At 36.5% G+C, this 17,407-nt stretch overlaps 1 protein-coding gene across 1 annotated transcript; it reads left to right on the top strand.

The window, feature by feature from the left end:
• Window positions 1-5,176: 5,176 nt before the first annotated feature.
• LOC131277859 (olfactory receptor 4C5-like) lies at window positions 5,177-15,665 on the top strand. Its single transcript, XM_071213669.1, has 3 exons — window positions 5,177-5,186; window positions 13,776-13,868; window positions 14,786-15,665. Exons 1-3 carry the CDS (start codon window positions 5,177-5,179, stop codon window positions 15,634-15,636), a joined length of 954 nt encoding a protein of 317 aa, XP_071069770.1. The 3' UTR covers window positions 15,637-15,665.
• The last annotated feature ends 1,742 nt before the right edge of the window (window positions 15,666-17,407 follow it).

The raw sequence follows: 17,407 nt of genomic DNA, 5'->3' as shown, positions 1-17,407 counted from the left end.
AAAGAAAAACTTATCTGATAAAAAAATTGTGGTATCCAGAGAGAATTGTTCACTAAAATAGAATATGGAGTCCCAGTTATAATAGCAAATACTGATTTCCACCATCCTGACATAAAATTGTAATATTCAGAATCTAATTGTTTTGATATTTAAAAAAAAAGAGTAAAATGTAATATCCTTTGCATAGTGGAACTCAAGAATAATACCCAAATCTCATTAATACATTTAAATATTATTTGTTTTAAAATACTAATGTAATTATACATAGAGATTATTTTAGTAAAATTAATGTTTGCCTCCAAAACCAACTTAAGTAACAAAAGCTAGTTTCAAATTCTTCTTGTGGTAATAAGTTTTTTTTATCAACCTATGTTTTAGTTTCCTGTGCTGTGCAAGCAGTGGTTCAGCTTAAACAATAGGATTGTATGTGCTTACAGTTTTGTGGATAAAGAAAGTTAGCATCAAGGCAAAACCTGAAGACTGTGCTGTCCTAGGGTTGTCTGCCACAGACTCTGGGACATTCGTTTGTCCAATAGGAGGGAACATGGCAAAATATCCTGTAATCTCTCTTGCCTTTCAGGACTAGCTTTTTGTCTCCTATGGCTCACTCTCTCTCATGTCTGAATTCGTTCTACTTACAAGGGACACCTGTAATACAATTAAGACCCATCCTAATTGGGCTGGGCCACACATACCTTAAGTAACATAACCTCATCAGAAGACCTTTATTTACAATAAGTTCAGACCTACAGGAATGGGATATATATATAAGAACATGTTCTTCTGGGTAACATAGAGCTTTAAACCCTCACAGATCACACTCTGCATCCCCAAAACACATTTTTTATACATATGAATGCATTAATTCCTTCATAATATGAAAAAAAACACAAAATCTTAAATCATTAAAAAAAATGCTTGGTACAAAGTTTGATCAAAATCAGTTATAGATATGGACTATCCGGGGCGCAATTCTCTGCCTGTGTATTTGTGATACCTAGAGAACAATTTACCTGTTTCTGATGGAGAGACAAGCATAGGATAAAGATTTATTCCCTTTGGGAAAAATAGGGGGGAGGGAGGGGAAGTCATGAGTTTCAAACATTTTTGAAGTCCTACGGGGTATACTCCCTTAGATTTCAAGGCCTGATAATCATCGACGGACTGAAATTTGGAAGCTCATCATTGATGAAGTGGCAGCACAACTCATTCCAAGATATTGTCTGACACCCATGCTCTGCTTGAAAACTGGGATGAGTCCTCCACCCTTTCCCAGCATCAGGATGGTGGAAAGGTTCTCAGTGAATGACCAGGGAACAGGATTTACCCTCAGAGCATTGGGGTGGTGGGCAGACTCTCCATAACCTGAGGCCCAAAGACGCTATCCTCTCCAAGTCCTGGGGTGGCAGCACTCTTCCTGAACAACGTGGTGGAAGGCAAAACCCTATGCAAGTGGCGGCAGACGCACCCTTCCCCAACACATGGGTGGGTCCACAGTCTTTACCCAACATGTCTTCAGCCCAGCCTCATCTCCTATGGTTCTGAACTTGAAGTGATTTTTCCTTTAATCTGTCCATCTTCTGTCCCATTTTTCAGGCTGGCAATAGTTCCATTTATACAATTGTGGAAAAAAATTGTAGTTACACATGTAGTTCCCAGGAGTCCAGACCATCAGACAAAATACCTTCCATGGATTCTTCCTAGATAACTGAATTTCCAATTCTGACTTCCACAGAAATTGCGGACTGGATTCATGTTCAGTTTAACTCTCAGTTGGAGCACAATTCTCTGGGGATTCACTTTCTGGAAACTCAGAATTTTCTAAATCATCAATTTCTGTTGTTTTTCTAAATCATCAATTTCTGTGTGTGTCCTTAAGAATTCATTTCTCAGCTTATCCCTGTCTTCTTTCATTTCAATAAAATCTGCCAGGAGGAATCAGGTTGCACTTTCAATATTTTGCTTATAAATATCCCTTGCAATATATCCAAGTTCATCACTTTCAAGTTCTGCCTTCCATCCCACATCAGAACATAATTTTGAAAATTTCTCAGTCACCATAAAACAAGGATCACCTTTCTTCCAGTTAGCAATACCTTCTAGGGAAGAGTGTAAACAACAATATAAACTATAATCCATGCGGTGCAGCAGTGCTCCAAAATGTGTTCACCAAATGCAATGAATGTGCCACAATGATGAAAGAGGTTGTTGATATGGGAGGAGTGGGGGAGTTGGGGTTGGGGTATGTGGGAACCTCTTACATTTTTTAATGTAACATTTTTTGTGATCTGTGTATCTTTAAAAAAAGACATTTTAATAAAAATAAAAAATATAAAAAATAAAAAATCTTACTACTAAACTATAGTCCATACCTTAAAAAAATTCATCATTTCCTTCTAACTCTTTATCAGAAGTATCTTTATTATCCATATTTCTACCCACAGTCTTTTCAAAGAAAAGCAAGCTTTTACATCAATCATCTCACATTTTTTCCAGCCTCTACTCCTTAACAAATTCCAAAATTATTTCCACATTTTTGGTATTTGTAATAGGAATACCCCACTGTTTCAGTACTAAGATCTGTCTTAGTTTCCTAGGCTGCTCATGAACATATCAATGCAATGGTTCAGTTTAAACAAAAGGAATTTCACAAGTTATAGTTTTGAGGCTTAAACAATGTCCAAATCAAGCCAGGGTTTTGGAGTCCTTAGCTTGTCACATTGCAAGGCACACGGTGGTTTTTCCTAGACTTTCCTTACTCTTCTGGTATCAGCTCCTTTCCTCCTGCAGGTTCCTCTCTCTCATGTCTGAATTCATTCCATACACAAAAGACAAGAATGGGATTAGGACCTATCTAGATTGAGCTGGCCCACACACATACTTTAAATGAAGCAACCTCATCAGAGTCATACATGCAATGGATTCACACTCACAGGAATGGATTAGATTTAAGAGCATGTTTTTCAAGTTCTAACCAATACAACTTCTTTTTCTACTAAGAATTGGTGAAACAATATTAGGATAGTTTATTTTACTGGATTAGCATTTTGTTTGGTGTCATTGGGACACAAGCATCTTCATCAACTTTCTAACTGCTGAAATGATTTTCTAACAATATGTGCAATGTCCTTGACTCAACTTTTATCTGTTTTGTTGAGAGTAAAGAGAATAAATGCCATCATCTGAAGTCTAAAATACCTACCAGTCTGCATCTGCACATTCCTTTGAGTGACTGAGAAGGAAAATATTTATCAGCTGGTTCTGTGGATAATCTTTCCAGCCTTGGAGACACATTTAGAGAGAAAAAATTATGTAAGCTTTTTAAAAAAATATTCTAATGAGATCTCCTAATTGTGGTTTCTAATGAAATTCTTATATATGGAATGTATTTAGAGTGATACACCAGCTTCTCTATGTTGCTTATGGGAAAGGTATTGGAATTAGCAGACACATGTATGATCTGCTTATACATGTCATTCCCAGCTATATAATTGCTATAGTATAATTGCTGTAGTATAAAATGGAGATGCTCTCTACCCCTAAATACTGAACTGTTTTTAAGATAATGACCCTCCCATATGTTTGGTAACTTCATTTGTTCATCCTAGACCATAGTCCAAATTTATGTGGTAATGAAAACCTGGGCATCTGCACTGATAGTCACGGATTTCATGTTCTGCCTGTGTCTCACAGTTGCCTCATCTTTTTAACATCTAGTAAAATTTGATACTGGCAAACATCTCTATTCTTATGAGTTTAATTTACTTTCTTAGTGGCAAACTCTATTTCTGAATTCTGTGGCAAACATGAAACATATTAAATGCATTTAGAACCCATGGATTTATAACCCTAAGTAACATGTTAGTTTCAGTTTACCTCTTCTGTCCCAGAGGAATTATATGAAGGTACACAAATGTGTGTGTCAGAAATTTCAGTACCTTCAAACCTTGCTAATAGAATTATATCCTTCTTATTTACTACCTACATTTATTTTTACACAAATGTAATTCTGTGGGTAAGACTGAGGTCATAACGTATTAGAAAAAAATTAATTTTTTGTTGAGTGAATAGTGGAATTTGAGATCTTAGAAACCCTTATTTACTTCATTGCTTCATTTTTTTGTTGCAGCTTATCATGAATGCAGTGAAAATTTGTGAAACATTTGTTAGGGAATGGTTCAGAAATAGATAAAGGAGTAAAATTATTAAAGTTAAATAATTATTTTGGTTTTGGGAAGCAATTAAACAATTTGAGATTTCTTCATAATATATACAATGAATTGAAGAATTTAAAACTCTAATGAGGAAATAATATGATTATAGAGAATCTGGAATAATCCAGTAAAGGAATAAATGACAGTAAGAATTGAGAGGAAACTAGTATTCCTTCCTTGATAAAAGAGCCATCACAATGTTTGATGACCTGGAATAGTAGACTGCATGATCCAAGACTGGCTGTTATATACCTGATAATTTAATACAACCATCTTCAAGCCCTACTTTCCTACAAATTTACCAGTAAATTTAAACACATTTTTGCACCCAAACCTGTATTGAGTGATTGAATTAAAAATTTGAAAAATAACTTTTGAAATTCATACATATAAATTAAATATCCATTTGTTATTGAGTAAAGCTCTAGGGACAAATTATCTCCAAAATGCTTTTATTGCTGTTTTATTAATATTGTTAGTCAGTTTTATTATGTGACATTTAAATTAGGTGAATATGTCAGAAGAGTTTAAATATCTGTGCCAACTATTTTCATATTGTTGGAAGAACCTAAATGGATAGATATTTTGCAATGCCTGCACTTATTTGAATTTTTTTTAGAAGACATGGGTGTCTGTGTGCATATGTGTTTATAATTGCATATTTGCATAGGTATTCATTCAAGAAATTGTTTCCAGCATCCCAAGGATGAGATTTTAAGGGTGGAAATAAAAAGAAAACAGGACCATCATTGATTTTACATATAATATAGAAAGAAAATAAAATATGTGTACAAAAGATCATGTTGGACTGGACAACCAATATCTTGAACTTTATGAGATTGAATATCCCCTGATATAGACATTTTGTTAAAAATGCATAATTTTAATCCAAACTGTTGAAGTAAGAGTAGACTTATTATCATGAATGGTGCCAAGTACCTGAAATATATGGGATTGCAAAAATGAGAGAAAGTCATTCAAGCAGGACTCACTCCAAAATTAATGCTGATGTATTTCACCATTAGAAAGAGTATCATTTTTATTAATCTGGCCAAATCCAAGAATAAATCATTTTATCTTCCCTTAGTTATGGATGTATATTAAGTTCTTCCAGGTACAGCCACAGAGGATCCATGTTCAATTCCCAGTTAGAAGATATTTGCAAAGCCTTTTTCTATCAAAAACAGTCTACACAGCACCTTTTGTACCTTTACTGATAGGAACAAAAGCTGCAGAAAGTTGATGATATCTGAAAGCCAGAGATTCTACACTTTAAAATTTGAATAGGAGAAAAAAACCTGCAAACCAGTTTCAGTACAATGAAATGGAAATTATTTGAGATGTTGACACTTATATTGCAATTCTAAATGAAAGAGTCCAGATTAGAGAAGACTGTCCAGGTCCAGGGCAGAAGTCCTGCTGATCTTAGTGACTTCACTTCTATTAATATCTTCAAATGAAGTGAATTAGTACAAACTACTCCATTACAATAACAAAATATTATGTTAAGTATGTTTTGCATACAGATTAATAATCAATAGTTTAACAAAGAATTCATTCCAAGTGAGAAACTAGTTTTCCCAATGGTGATTAACCCATTCGATGGTCACCAAATTTCCATGAGCTCTCACCATAATTTTATCTCCTTTGTATTTAAATGAGACCATGTGAAGAAATTTTGGTAGTGATGTATTCTGCACTCAGAAAAAAAACATTTAGGAGCCAGTATTCTTGACTCCAGCATTCTTTTTTCCCTGCTGCAGCAAATCTGAAAGACATGCATTAAGCTGGCAGGAATACACACAGGGAATTTTTGAGTAACTGCCCAGAGAACAAATTCCTTAGAGGTTCTTACAACCCTAACTAGATTTAGCTTAAGCTGGAAATAAAATTGAGTAGGTGAAGACGTTCAGATTTCAGGATTCATGTGTTATCACTGCAAAATGCAGCTTAATCTGCTTAATTCATTGACTAAGTTTATCTCTACAAAGACTGATAGATAATAATAGGAGTACAGATTAGCATAAACTTTTGAAGTTTTCCTGATTCTGTAATAGTGTAGAATGGATGAACAGCAATCCCTCAAAAACACACCTAATTAGAGCTTCTCACTGCTTCAGTATAATACACTACAGTAACCGAAATAGTTAAAGTATAAATTTGTACCTCAGCTTTTTACCCCTTAACCAAAGATGTAAGATAATGCTTAAGAAAATTATGCAATCATATTCTAGGGAATATCAAAAACAATTATGAACTCCACTGTGAATTCAGTATTCTTGTTACGAGAACTAGAATAGCTGTTCTAGACAGTCCCCTCTTCTATACGTCCATCTTAGAATAAGTTCCAAATTTTATACCAAAGTCCTGCAATCGTTATCCCACAAATTCTCCTCTCATCTCAGATGACTATGTATCCTACTTTTTAGGAACATAGGGCCATCATAGAATCATTATTTCAGTCTCAAGCCTCCTCATCAATAATCATAACCAAAAACCATATCACCTTCATGCCTTCCTGCCCAATGAGAAAAATATATTCAAGGGCTCCAACTGAATTTTTTTAAGGTACTTCTTGAATCCTCAGAAACTCTGCTTCTAACTCCCATAACCAGAGCACCCTCAAAATATTTATGGGTCCTGCTAAGGTTTAATGAGAGTTTTTGCTCTAAAATTAAAACAATGGAGAGGATTACAAAATCCTGTTTTCTTCTTATTTGTATGACAATGAAAATTAGATATGTTAGAAATTTTTAAGTTGTTAGAGTTGTTTGGAGCCATTGCTAGAAATTCTCACTAGAAGTTGGTCTTATGAGAATGTTTTTCCTGACATTCTCTTATATAGACAGAACTCCAACCAAACAACATGGCTAACAAAAGCCATGCCCTACATAATTGTGTTTCAATGGATCCTCAAGGACACTTTTTGCTCAAAAAAGTTTTCTAATGGTGGATCTTTCTGTGGGTATGGAGGGTGCACATCCTATCCATCATCATCTCCTTGTGTACAGGAGCAACCTGAACCTAAAGTGCCAAGTGAACTATACCAACTCAAATGATCCTTGGCAAGATTGCAACGAAGGCCACATTGGAGGCTGAGGGAGAGGGAATGGAAGTGGAGTCCTCATTCCTACAGAGTTTATCTTCTTTATCCTCTAGGTATATTTTACAGGGAGGGGCTGGCTGAGCATGATTTTTCAATGGCTTTTTCACAGAAACATAGACTATCACTATGTGTGAACTTCCATCTGAGAAGAAAGGCTAATCTATTCCTCCATATCTTTTATGATAAACTGACTTTTAGCCACTCATGCAAAAGGAAATGTTTATATCCATGCATTTTAAATCATTCAACTGAGAGTAAGAATCATGGGAATCCGGTCCCCTAAGTTTTCAAAATCATTAATTAAAAGGTTGCTGTTATCAGGATATTTAGGTTGTGTTTATTTTGTTTTAATAGTGAATCATATATTGAATTAGCCTATATATTGTGATAAAAATTATACCTCATGTAGTTATCTTTTCTGGTGACCTTCATTCCTTCTATAAATCCATATTTCCATCTAGAATCACTTTCCCTTTCCCTTAAAGCCTCCTTTTCTATATTATTCCGTGAGTGTGCTGGCAATGAATTTTGTTAGTTTTGTATGAATGAAAACATCCATACTTTCTCTTTTTAAAGATATCCTTGCTGTATGCTTGACAATTTTTTCTTTCACAAATTTTACTTTCATATGAAGTCCGCTGGCTCTTTGCTTGCATTGGTTCTGATGTGTAGAATGAAGTCATTCTTATCTTCTTTCCTTGTACAACTATTTATTTTGCAACCATGTACTCTTCAGAAGAGGAAACTGAGACACAGAGTAGTTGAGATACTTGCCTAAGAAGACATGGATTGGCCAGAAGTCAAAAATTTTTTACCAACAATGTCACAGCAATAAGTATGTCAGCCATGAAAACATTTCTCTCAATTTAATTTGGAAAATATATTCTAAGCATTTTCTATGCAAAATACACTAGCTTGATTTTTTCATATGCATCTCTCCTAATAATATTTTATATAAGTCTCTTTAACAGGCCCTGATAAGTTAATTGTCATTCAGAAAGTCATATGATTAAAAAGTGGAAGAATTGAGAATCATATCCAATTTCATTCCTTTCAAGTATAATTAATCTAGCATTTTAGTGTATCCCATTCATGTAGAGGATGTCCCTGTTCAGAAGTTGAGACTTCTGCTTAGACTTCTTTCCATCCTGCAGTCAAAGAGAAATTACAAAATCAAAGAAGACTAGGTCATGCTTAGGCAGGTTTCCAGCAGAAGTATCAGTTAGGAGATATTTGCTTCTCTCCATCCTCTTCCCTCTTCAGCTGCTGAACGTCGGATATGTCCGAGGAGTAAACCCTGCCTTCCCTGATGATAGAAAGTTCCTAAACAATCCAGACCTGGTCTGCATCAGCACTTCCTCACCCATCCAGGGTGACACATCACAGCACCAGTTTTTGATGAAATGCAAAAACATTATGATCAGAGCTCAGGATTAGAAATCAAATCACACTGGACTCTAATCTGAGCACTACTAATTCTTAGTTTTGCCCATGGCCACATTTGCTTTGATATAAAGTAGAAATAATAAGAACTTCATCATGGGGATATTAGAATCAGAACAGATACCACAGTTTAAAAACTGGCTGATATATAAAAGTGCTCATTACATAGTAGTTTTAATGATAGTTAATTTCATTTATCCCTTACTATTTTTTCCAGGAATCTTAACTTCACTGTTACATATTTTATAGGGTAGATCAAAGACTCCTAGAAAGATTTCAGAATTATAATTACTTGTGAGTAATTACTGAATACTTCTAAACTTGGCCTTTGTTTTTCTCCTAATTTCAGCATTTTCCCACAATCCTACCATCCACAAGAGAAATGCAGACTACTTACACATACGAGCTGAGAACATTTTTGCCAGGACCAAGGCACTGTTACACTATGAGCTCTCTGTTATGTGCAGAAGAGGACAACAGACAACAAAGGGATGATTCTTTGTCAGACATCATTCTACACATTGCCTGTATGATCTCCTGTAAACCCACAACAGTCCTATGAGATAGTCTCCTTCTCACCCCCTTTTTGCAATTGTGAAAAATGAAGCATAAAGAAGCTATGAACCTTGCCCAAGGTCAGATAGTCTTAAGTAGAAGACCCAGCCCTGGAGGTGCAGTTTTGTGGACTCTGAACAATTTCCTCTTTCCGCATGCGAGAATGTTAATATTAGGGAGCATGTTCTCTAGCCTGCATGTGTCTATCCTCAGGGCATCAGCAGTAGAATAGCAGTTTTAATGGCCTAGGCATTTTCACATTTTATTTTTTTTAATCCTCCCTATGACTCTGTGAGACAAGCAATAAGATTGTTTTATATATTCTAATAATCTCTTGCTCATTCACCTATGACTAAATTGTTATGCCTTATTTTCCAGATTCTAGGGTGACTTCCAGGCTGCAGGCATAAGATGCTTCTAGTCTAGCACTGCAGGCTCTGTGCCCAGCACCCTTGATCACAGATGCCACAGCCACAAGAGAGAAGAGGAGAAAACTTGTTTGCTGCCAACTTGGATGCAGCTGCTAATTCTAACCGTCTGGGAATAGAAAGTTCAGAGCATCCCTAACTCCTTCTTCAGCTTGAGCAATATTCTTTAAATATTTGCCTTTAATCATTCATGAAAATATTCATGAGGACAGAGTCTGGGGATTACTGAGCCTGCAATATCACCTAAACACAATGAACCACAGATTATAAATGCTCTTTGTTTCTAAATTGCTATCCCATTATCCATCCAGATTCTGAGTGAAAACAGGAGCTATCACCAGTCTATCACAGGCTTTCTATAAAGTAAAGACTGAAAAAAGCAGACCTCAGGGACCTGCTACTCCAGGACAACTGTCATTTGTTGCTGAGTTCATGGTACTTGCAATTCCCAATTATTCTGCATTAACACAGTTTGCTATTTTCCGGTCTTTAAATCGTGTTATAGCAAAGATCAAGAGATTTTCTTTATATACGTTATCTGGTCACCAAGAAAATAATACTGACATGTGCAGCAAGGAAGTTTGGGAAAAGATGTCTTTCAATGGTTTGGTTTCTCCCCATCCATTTTTTGAAGCCTAAAGTTTGGGAAGTTCTGAGTCAAGAACTTCTTATCTGAGCTGGGAGGCTGATGGCCTACATTCACTGGTTGATGTGAACCTATAGAACAAAGATAAACACACCCCACAAACTGAGATTTACTTAGGAAGCCCTCTAAAGATTCATTCTGAAGTCACTAATGAAGTACAGAAACACTACACTTAAGGTAAAAATGGCTGAACTTGCAAAGCAATAGGTAGTGATGGGTCAGAATCTGTTTTCTACAAATATGGGATAAACTTGTTATTTCTTCCCCAAATGCATTCAGAGAGATAGGCATAATCAGTGAATTCTAATTAGTATTTTTCTCTCTAGGTGAGTCTAGAGTTCAATTTCAGGTAATTTATATTTAAACATCTATTTCATCTGTCACAGTGGGTTTTTTTAAAAAATAAATAATGACTAGCATACCCATTCTACTTAGAATAGCATTCACTTGAAGTATTATGGACCCAGACATGAGATAAGTAAATAAAACTTTCTTTTGTTAAGTTATCTTGCTGAATATAAAGGGAAAATATTCTCACAGAAAATCATGTCATAAAATTTATGAAAGGAAACAATAATCTTCCTTAATCCCATAATCAGATAAGCCTATTGGTATTTAGTGTATGTTCTTTAGATCTGTTCTAAGTATATATGTCTTTTTAGACTTAGTATCATTATATATGTCATTATATATTTACCTTTTCCACTCAGCATGATATTAAAATCTCTTTCCATGTCATTAATCTTCTTGCAAATCACTTTAATGTCCACCTAATACTTCATAACCATACATGACAATGCATTTAAATGTACACCTTTATGTAGACATTTGGTTTGTCTTACTTTTCCTCTGTTACTTAAAAAAATGTGAAATGCAACCTGTATGTGAAGTTTTGGCCATATATTTTTCTAGTATAGATTCTGAAAATAAGGAATACTGAAACTTTTATATCAGTACATACTCAACAGTATTGGATAACATAGGACTCATTAATGTTTGCTAATTTGCCAATTAAATATTCATTATTTTAAAATTGCATATATTGATGACATATGAAGTGAAGGCAGTTTTAGATGTCTAATTTTTTCCTGAGGATTACCTTTTCATTAATTTTAGTGTATCTTCGTAAAGACCTTTCATTGTTTTTCAAAGAAATTTCTGTTAGAATAATGGCTGTCTGTGACACTTGTTGCAACTATTTTTCCAGTGAGTTTCATGACTACATGTAGTTGAATCTATCACTTTTTTTCTTTTATGCCACTTTATTTTTGTATAACTCCAGGGGTATTCTACCCCATTGAGAGATTAAATTCATATCTATTTCTACATTTTTTTTGTTTTATACTAATTTATGGTTTAAATTTTAAGGCACTCGACTCTCCTTTTTATTTTATTTGAATTTTCAGACTGGCATGAGTAGAAGACTTACTTTGTTTTGAAAAATATATATCAGTTATTTAAAAAGTTTTATTTCCTCCACTAAACTATACCTAATATTCTTTAAAATACTTTAAAAATTAGGATTTTTTCCTTTTTTTGTCTTTATTTTTTTTTAATATTACATTTAAAAAAATGAGGTCCTCATATACCTCCCACCACCCTCACCTCACTCCTCCCATAACAACAACCTCCTCCATCATCATGGGACATTCATTGCACTTGGTTAATACATCTCTGAGCACTGCTGCACCACATGGTCAGTGGTCTACATTATAATTTAAAATCAGCATCTTTTGGGGATTGGTTCATACTTCCTTCTCATTGATCTTTTCTGTGTTCATTAGTTTTATTAGCATTTTATAAGCTGATGTTCTTTTGAAATTATTTGTCAACTAATATTTTGTCTGTTTTACTGATTTCTGTTTCAAATATTTTCTTAATATAATTGACTGTTTTTCTAGTTTCTTGGTGACTACTTTGTTCACTTATTTTCTCTCATTTAATTTGTTTACTCAATTCGTGTTATGCAAGCTAGTATTTCAGGGATAAAAGTATTGATACATGATTTCTCCTTTTTTGTTCTTTTACCAGTAATTTGGAAGTATTAGTAATTTAGCTTAGGTTAAAAATTTTTACTTAGGTTAAAATATACTTCAATTTCTCTGTTCTTTGTTTTTTTTCCTTTATTACATATATATAAAAAAGTTAGGCTCAATAAGACTAAGTCCCATACACAGCATCACATGGCTACTGGTAGTCTTTGAATACAGAATACAAAAACATCTACTGTCTATTCTAATGAATACACATATCTAATAAATCCTGGTGCCTTTGTTTTCTTTTCTAAGAAGTGCCTGTTTGCATTTTAAAATAGATCCAGAGAATGTTTCATAAATTCCTTAAATTGACTTTTTTTTTTGCAAAATTTCTGAAATCAACATATGACAGAAGTTTCCCAAATAGTGAATTCCAGATTATCAAATACCTTTGTATTGCATCATGCTGCCTGTTTTATCTTCTTCCTGATAGCTTTCTTCCAGAGGAAGTCAATAAAGAATTTATGTTTGTCTTATTCAATAGTGAGTCCATGTCGCTCGCTTGAGGTAACAAATCTATCAGGATGTATCCTATTGTAGCTTCATATATTCATTCAGTTCAGCTGATTTGCAATACGACTAAACATTCCTAATTTCAAAGTTAAACTCACCCTGATGTTTTATAGGCACCCTGAAACAAGTTATAAATATCAATTAAAACAAGTTTGGCAACTTAGCCTTAGCAGCATGAGTGATGATAGAAGAGACACATGAGAACAGACTTGTGAATTTTAGTCTCTAATACAGATTCATTTTTCATTCTTTTTAAATTTATTAGACAAGATGTAGGTTTACAGAATAATCATGCATAAAATATAGGATATTTTATGGTATATAAGTATACCATCCAAATATTAACCATTGCCTTGGTGTGGGACAGTTGTTACAATAGACGATAGCAGATTTTTATAATTGTATTATGAACTAGAGTCCATGGTTTAACTTAGTGTTCATTGTATAGTCTATTTATTTTGTTTATTTTTATTCTATAAGACATGTCCTTTTTTTATTGCTGTTTTCCATGGGAGAACATACTATGGCAATGACTGGATGACCCTTCAGTCATATATTATTTCAGGAAAGGTGCCTGGAATGTCATCAGTCATAAAGCAGTATGTATGTGCATGTGTATGTAGAATTGACCTATGTAATCAATATATGACTCAAAATTTACCCAACATTAAGTTTATGATTTATCTGCTCAGCATTTCCAACAATCATATGGAAAACATTTTATCTGACAGATATATTATTCCCTTGATCAAAATTTTTCTAATGCCAGTGCAATCCCTGTGCCATTTGCAGATAAATCAGTTATCCAAATGCAAACTTTGATTCATGGAACAGTGAACAATGTGAGAGAATTCATCCTGCTGGGTCTGACACAGAACCCAGACATGCAGAAACTCTTGTTTGTTGTGTTTACACTCATCTACTTTTGTGGCGGCTTGCTCGGTCGGTAGAGGTGGGGTCTGGCTGCGGACAAGGGGTCGGTCCAGCTCTGGACGAGGGGTCAGTCCCACTTGGGATGAGGGGTTGGTCCGGCAGCAGACGAGGGATCGGTCTCACAAGGGGTTGCGCGGTTTGGCTGACGGGGTCGCCCGGCGAAGCCGGTGATGAAGGGGTCGCCCGGCGAAGCCGGCGACGAAGGGGTCACCCAGAGAAGCAGGCGACGAACTGGGGACAAGGGAGGCCAGGCCCTTGTCGGGGGCTCTCAGGACTGGAGGGCACACGGCAGAAGAACTACCGCGGGGACAAGGTAAACACGCAAGTCCACTTTATTGAGGGAGAGGCGACAGTTTGATAGGGGCTGGGGAAGGCTGATTGGTCGAAGCCACGCCCTGTTCTGATTGGTTGCCAGAGAAAGGTCAGTGGGCGGTACTGGATGGGAGAGGGGTGGTGATTAGGGATTGGCTGTCGCTGTTGCTGGGGGAAGTGGCAGGGTTTAGTGATTGGTGGCTGCTGTTGCTGGGGTAGAGGGCAGACTTGAGTTTCCCGTCCACGCCTGGCTGTTGCTGCTGTCGGGGGGGGGAGGGAAAAGGGCAGACTGGATTTTTCCGCCCACGCCTGGCTGTTGCTGCTATCGGGGGAGGGGAAAAGGGCAGACTGGAATTTTCCGCCCTGCGCCTGCGCAGGGAGAAAGAAGGCATCGTGTGGCGCTATCTGGGAGGAGGGGCAGCCACGGAAGCATGGCTGCTGAGAAGGGGAGACCCGAGGGCACTCTGCGCCCATGCCGAGCTTCCTTCAGGGGTGGCGGTGGGCCCGACCAACCACCCTATTACAGGGGCAGCGGTTTGGAATAGGCCTACCACGGCCGCCGCCCCCCGCCAGGTCAGCAAACCACACTTCAGCCCGAGGGGCGACCGCATACTTTCTCACCCTTGTGGGCAACCTACTCATTGTAGTGACCATTGCCACCAGCCCAGCACTCCGCACCCCCATGTATTTCTTTCTGTCATTTTTATCCTTCGTAGATTTTACCTGTTCTTCTATCACAGCCCCCAAAATGATATTTGATTTACTCGCTGAAAAGAAAACTATCTCCTTCAATGGGTGCATGACTCAGCTCTTTTTGGAGCATTTAATCAGTGGAGCTGAGCTCATTCTCCTCACAGTGATGGCCTATGACCGCTACCTGGCTATCTGCAGGCCCCTGCACTACATGATCAAAATGAACTGGCAGATGTGTGGTCTCTTGGTGGCAGTGTCCTGGGCTGGGGGATTTCTTCATGCCCTGATTCAAATCCTTTTTATGCTGTGGTTATCTTTCTGTGGTCCCAATGTCATTGACCATTTCTTCTGTGATTTTTACCCTGTGCTGAAACTCTCCTGCATTGATACTCACATCCTAGGACTCTTTGTTGCTGCCAACACTGGCTTCATGTGTGCGCTCATTTTTTCTATTCTTATTACCTCCTATGTCCTCATCCTTTGCACCCTCAGAACTCAGAGCTCTGAAGGGCGGCGGAAGGCTCTCTCTACCTGTGCCTCACATATTACCGTGGTCATCTTACTTTTTGTGCCCTGTATGTTTATATACCTTCGGCCCACGGGCACCTTTCCCATTGATAAAGCAGTGGCTGTATTTTATACGATGATCACACCCATGTTAAACCCTTTAATCTACACACTCAGAAATGCAGAGGTGAAAAATGCAATGAGGAAGCTCTGGAGCCAAAAAGTAAGCTTTTTGTTCTTTTACAAGTAATTTGGAAGTGTGTAAATAAATAAGATAAAATAAAGTCAATTCATATTTTAAGAGCAATTGGGTCTAAAGCAAAATAAATGGCCTTGTCTTCAGAATATGAGGGTTAATTACATATTATCTCCTTGTTATCTGAAATCTTTAATGGTTCCTCTTTCATAATTTGTGACTCTAGTCCAATCCAATTAGAAAATTCATTACAAGTACAAATTAATAATCAGTGGGATTCGGTTAATTTAAATGAAATTTCTGCATTGTTCAGAAAATATATGGCATTATATATTCTATACAAAAATTATCTGTAAATCTTCAGGTGAAGATTATGTAACTAATAGACCAAGCACTTTAAATATATTAAAAAAAAAACAGTTTTATAGTTAGAATTTTGTTAAAAGTGCATTGTGTTAACCTTAACTTCTGCCATCAGTGTAGACAATTTTTTTGTGTGTAGGAAATAAGGAACACCCAGTAATTAATGGGTTTGGAGGAAAAAGAGAAAAGCATAAAGGCAGGAATCATCCCATAATTAATGCTGTTGTTTTGTACAAGCCACAAAGCACCAATCACATAGTAACCCAGGTTCTGCTCAGAAAAATTATTTTCTCTGAGTAAAGCCAAGAAGAGATATTAAATTATTTGAGGTGCGGCCATCAAGCAACTTTGCACATGACATTTCCAGATAAAATACATATGAGGAGCAATTTTTCTGCCAAAGGAATCCCCAAAAACTTCACCTTCAAAATAGCTTTTATTCAATAGATTACAGCCTTAGCTAATAGGGTTAAAAATAGAGAGTTTATGATATATGAGTAATCAAGGCAGAAAGTCTGTACATTCAAATTTGAATAGAGAATTGCAGACTAACGGCCTACCAATGAAATAAGTAGTCATTTGAGATGTGGCCACTTACAGGACAATTCTAAGAGAATGAATCTGGATAAAAGAAGAGGTTCCAGATTGCCCAGGCAGATATCTTGCCTAAATTTGATATAACATTCTGTGTTTGTTAGGATGGAATTAACCCAAATTACTTCTCAGTCATTTCTATATCTCTTGTTTTATATATATTATATGTATACTAATATGCTGCAGTTAGAAAACAATTCTGAATTGGAGGACAGGTTTTTCTCAATTGTGAGCAAAACATTTGTTCATTATCAAATATACGTATACTTCAACCCCTTATCCATGTTTTCAGACCCATTTTGTCTAAGAAGGGCCATGTGCCTAGCTTGCAGATATGTGTGGCACTAGAGGATGAAACCTACAAGGGCCAGTGTACTATGATGCAGCTTCTATTTTCCCTTTGGCAGCAAGCCTAGAAGAAATGCAATGGGAAGGCTATACAGAGAAAGCTACTCAGACGACTGAATAACTACACAGATGACAAATGACTTACATGACCCCCAAATCCTCTGTGAATTTTGCCTGTACAGAAAATAAAATTATTTATTTTAAGCCATGGAGATTTCAGCATTCATTATTTACTACATCAAAACACACTTTATCTTGGCTCAGGAGGCAAGATGACATCAATTTTAGTGGGCCCTCACCACCTATCTTGCAAAAAATGGCTGAGAAGGGCAAGATCCCACCTTAGTGAGCTGTTCTGGGAACCCACAGAGCAGGAGGTTTCAGGGCATCAATCTGGAGAGAACAAGACAAAGAGATAAAAAGCCCAAAGGAAAACCGTGATTTTCTCACTCCAGAGGCTGGAAGCCACAGGTTGCTAAGCCCCACCCTCAAGGCAAAAATCTGCTTTGAACCCCCTGAC

Source organism: Dasypus novemcinctus, unplaced genomic scaffold (genome assembly GCF_030445035.2).
Source record: "Dasypus novemcinctus isolate mDasNov1 unplaced genomic scaffold, mDasNov1.1.hap2 scaffold_69, whole genome shotgun sequence".
Lineage (NCBI taxonomy): Eukaryota > Metazoa > Chordata > Mammalia > Cingulata > Dasypodidae > Dasypus > Dasypus novemcinctus.
Note: the sequence above shows the minus strand (reverse complement) of the source record. Positions and strands in the feature narration are given on the sequence as shown.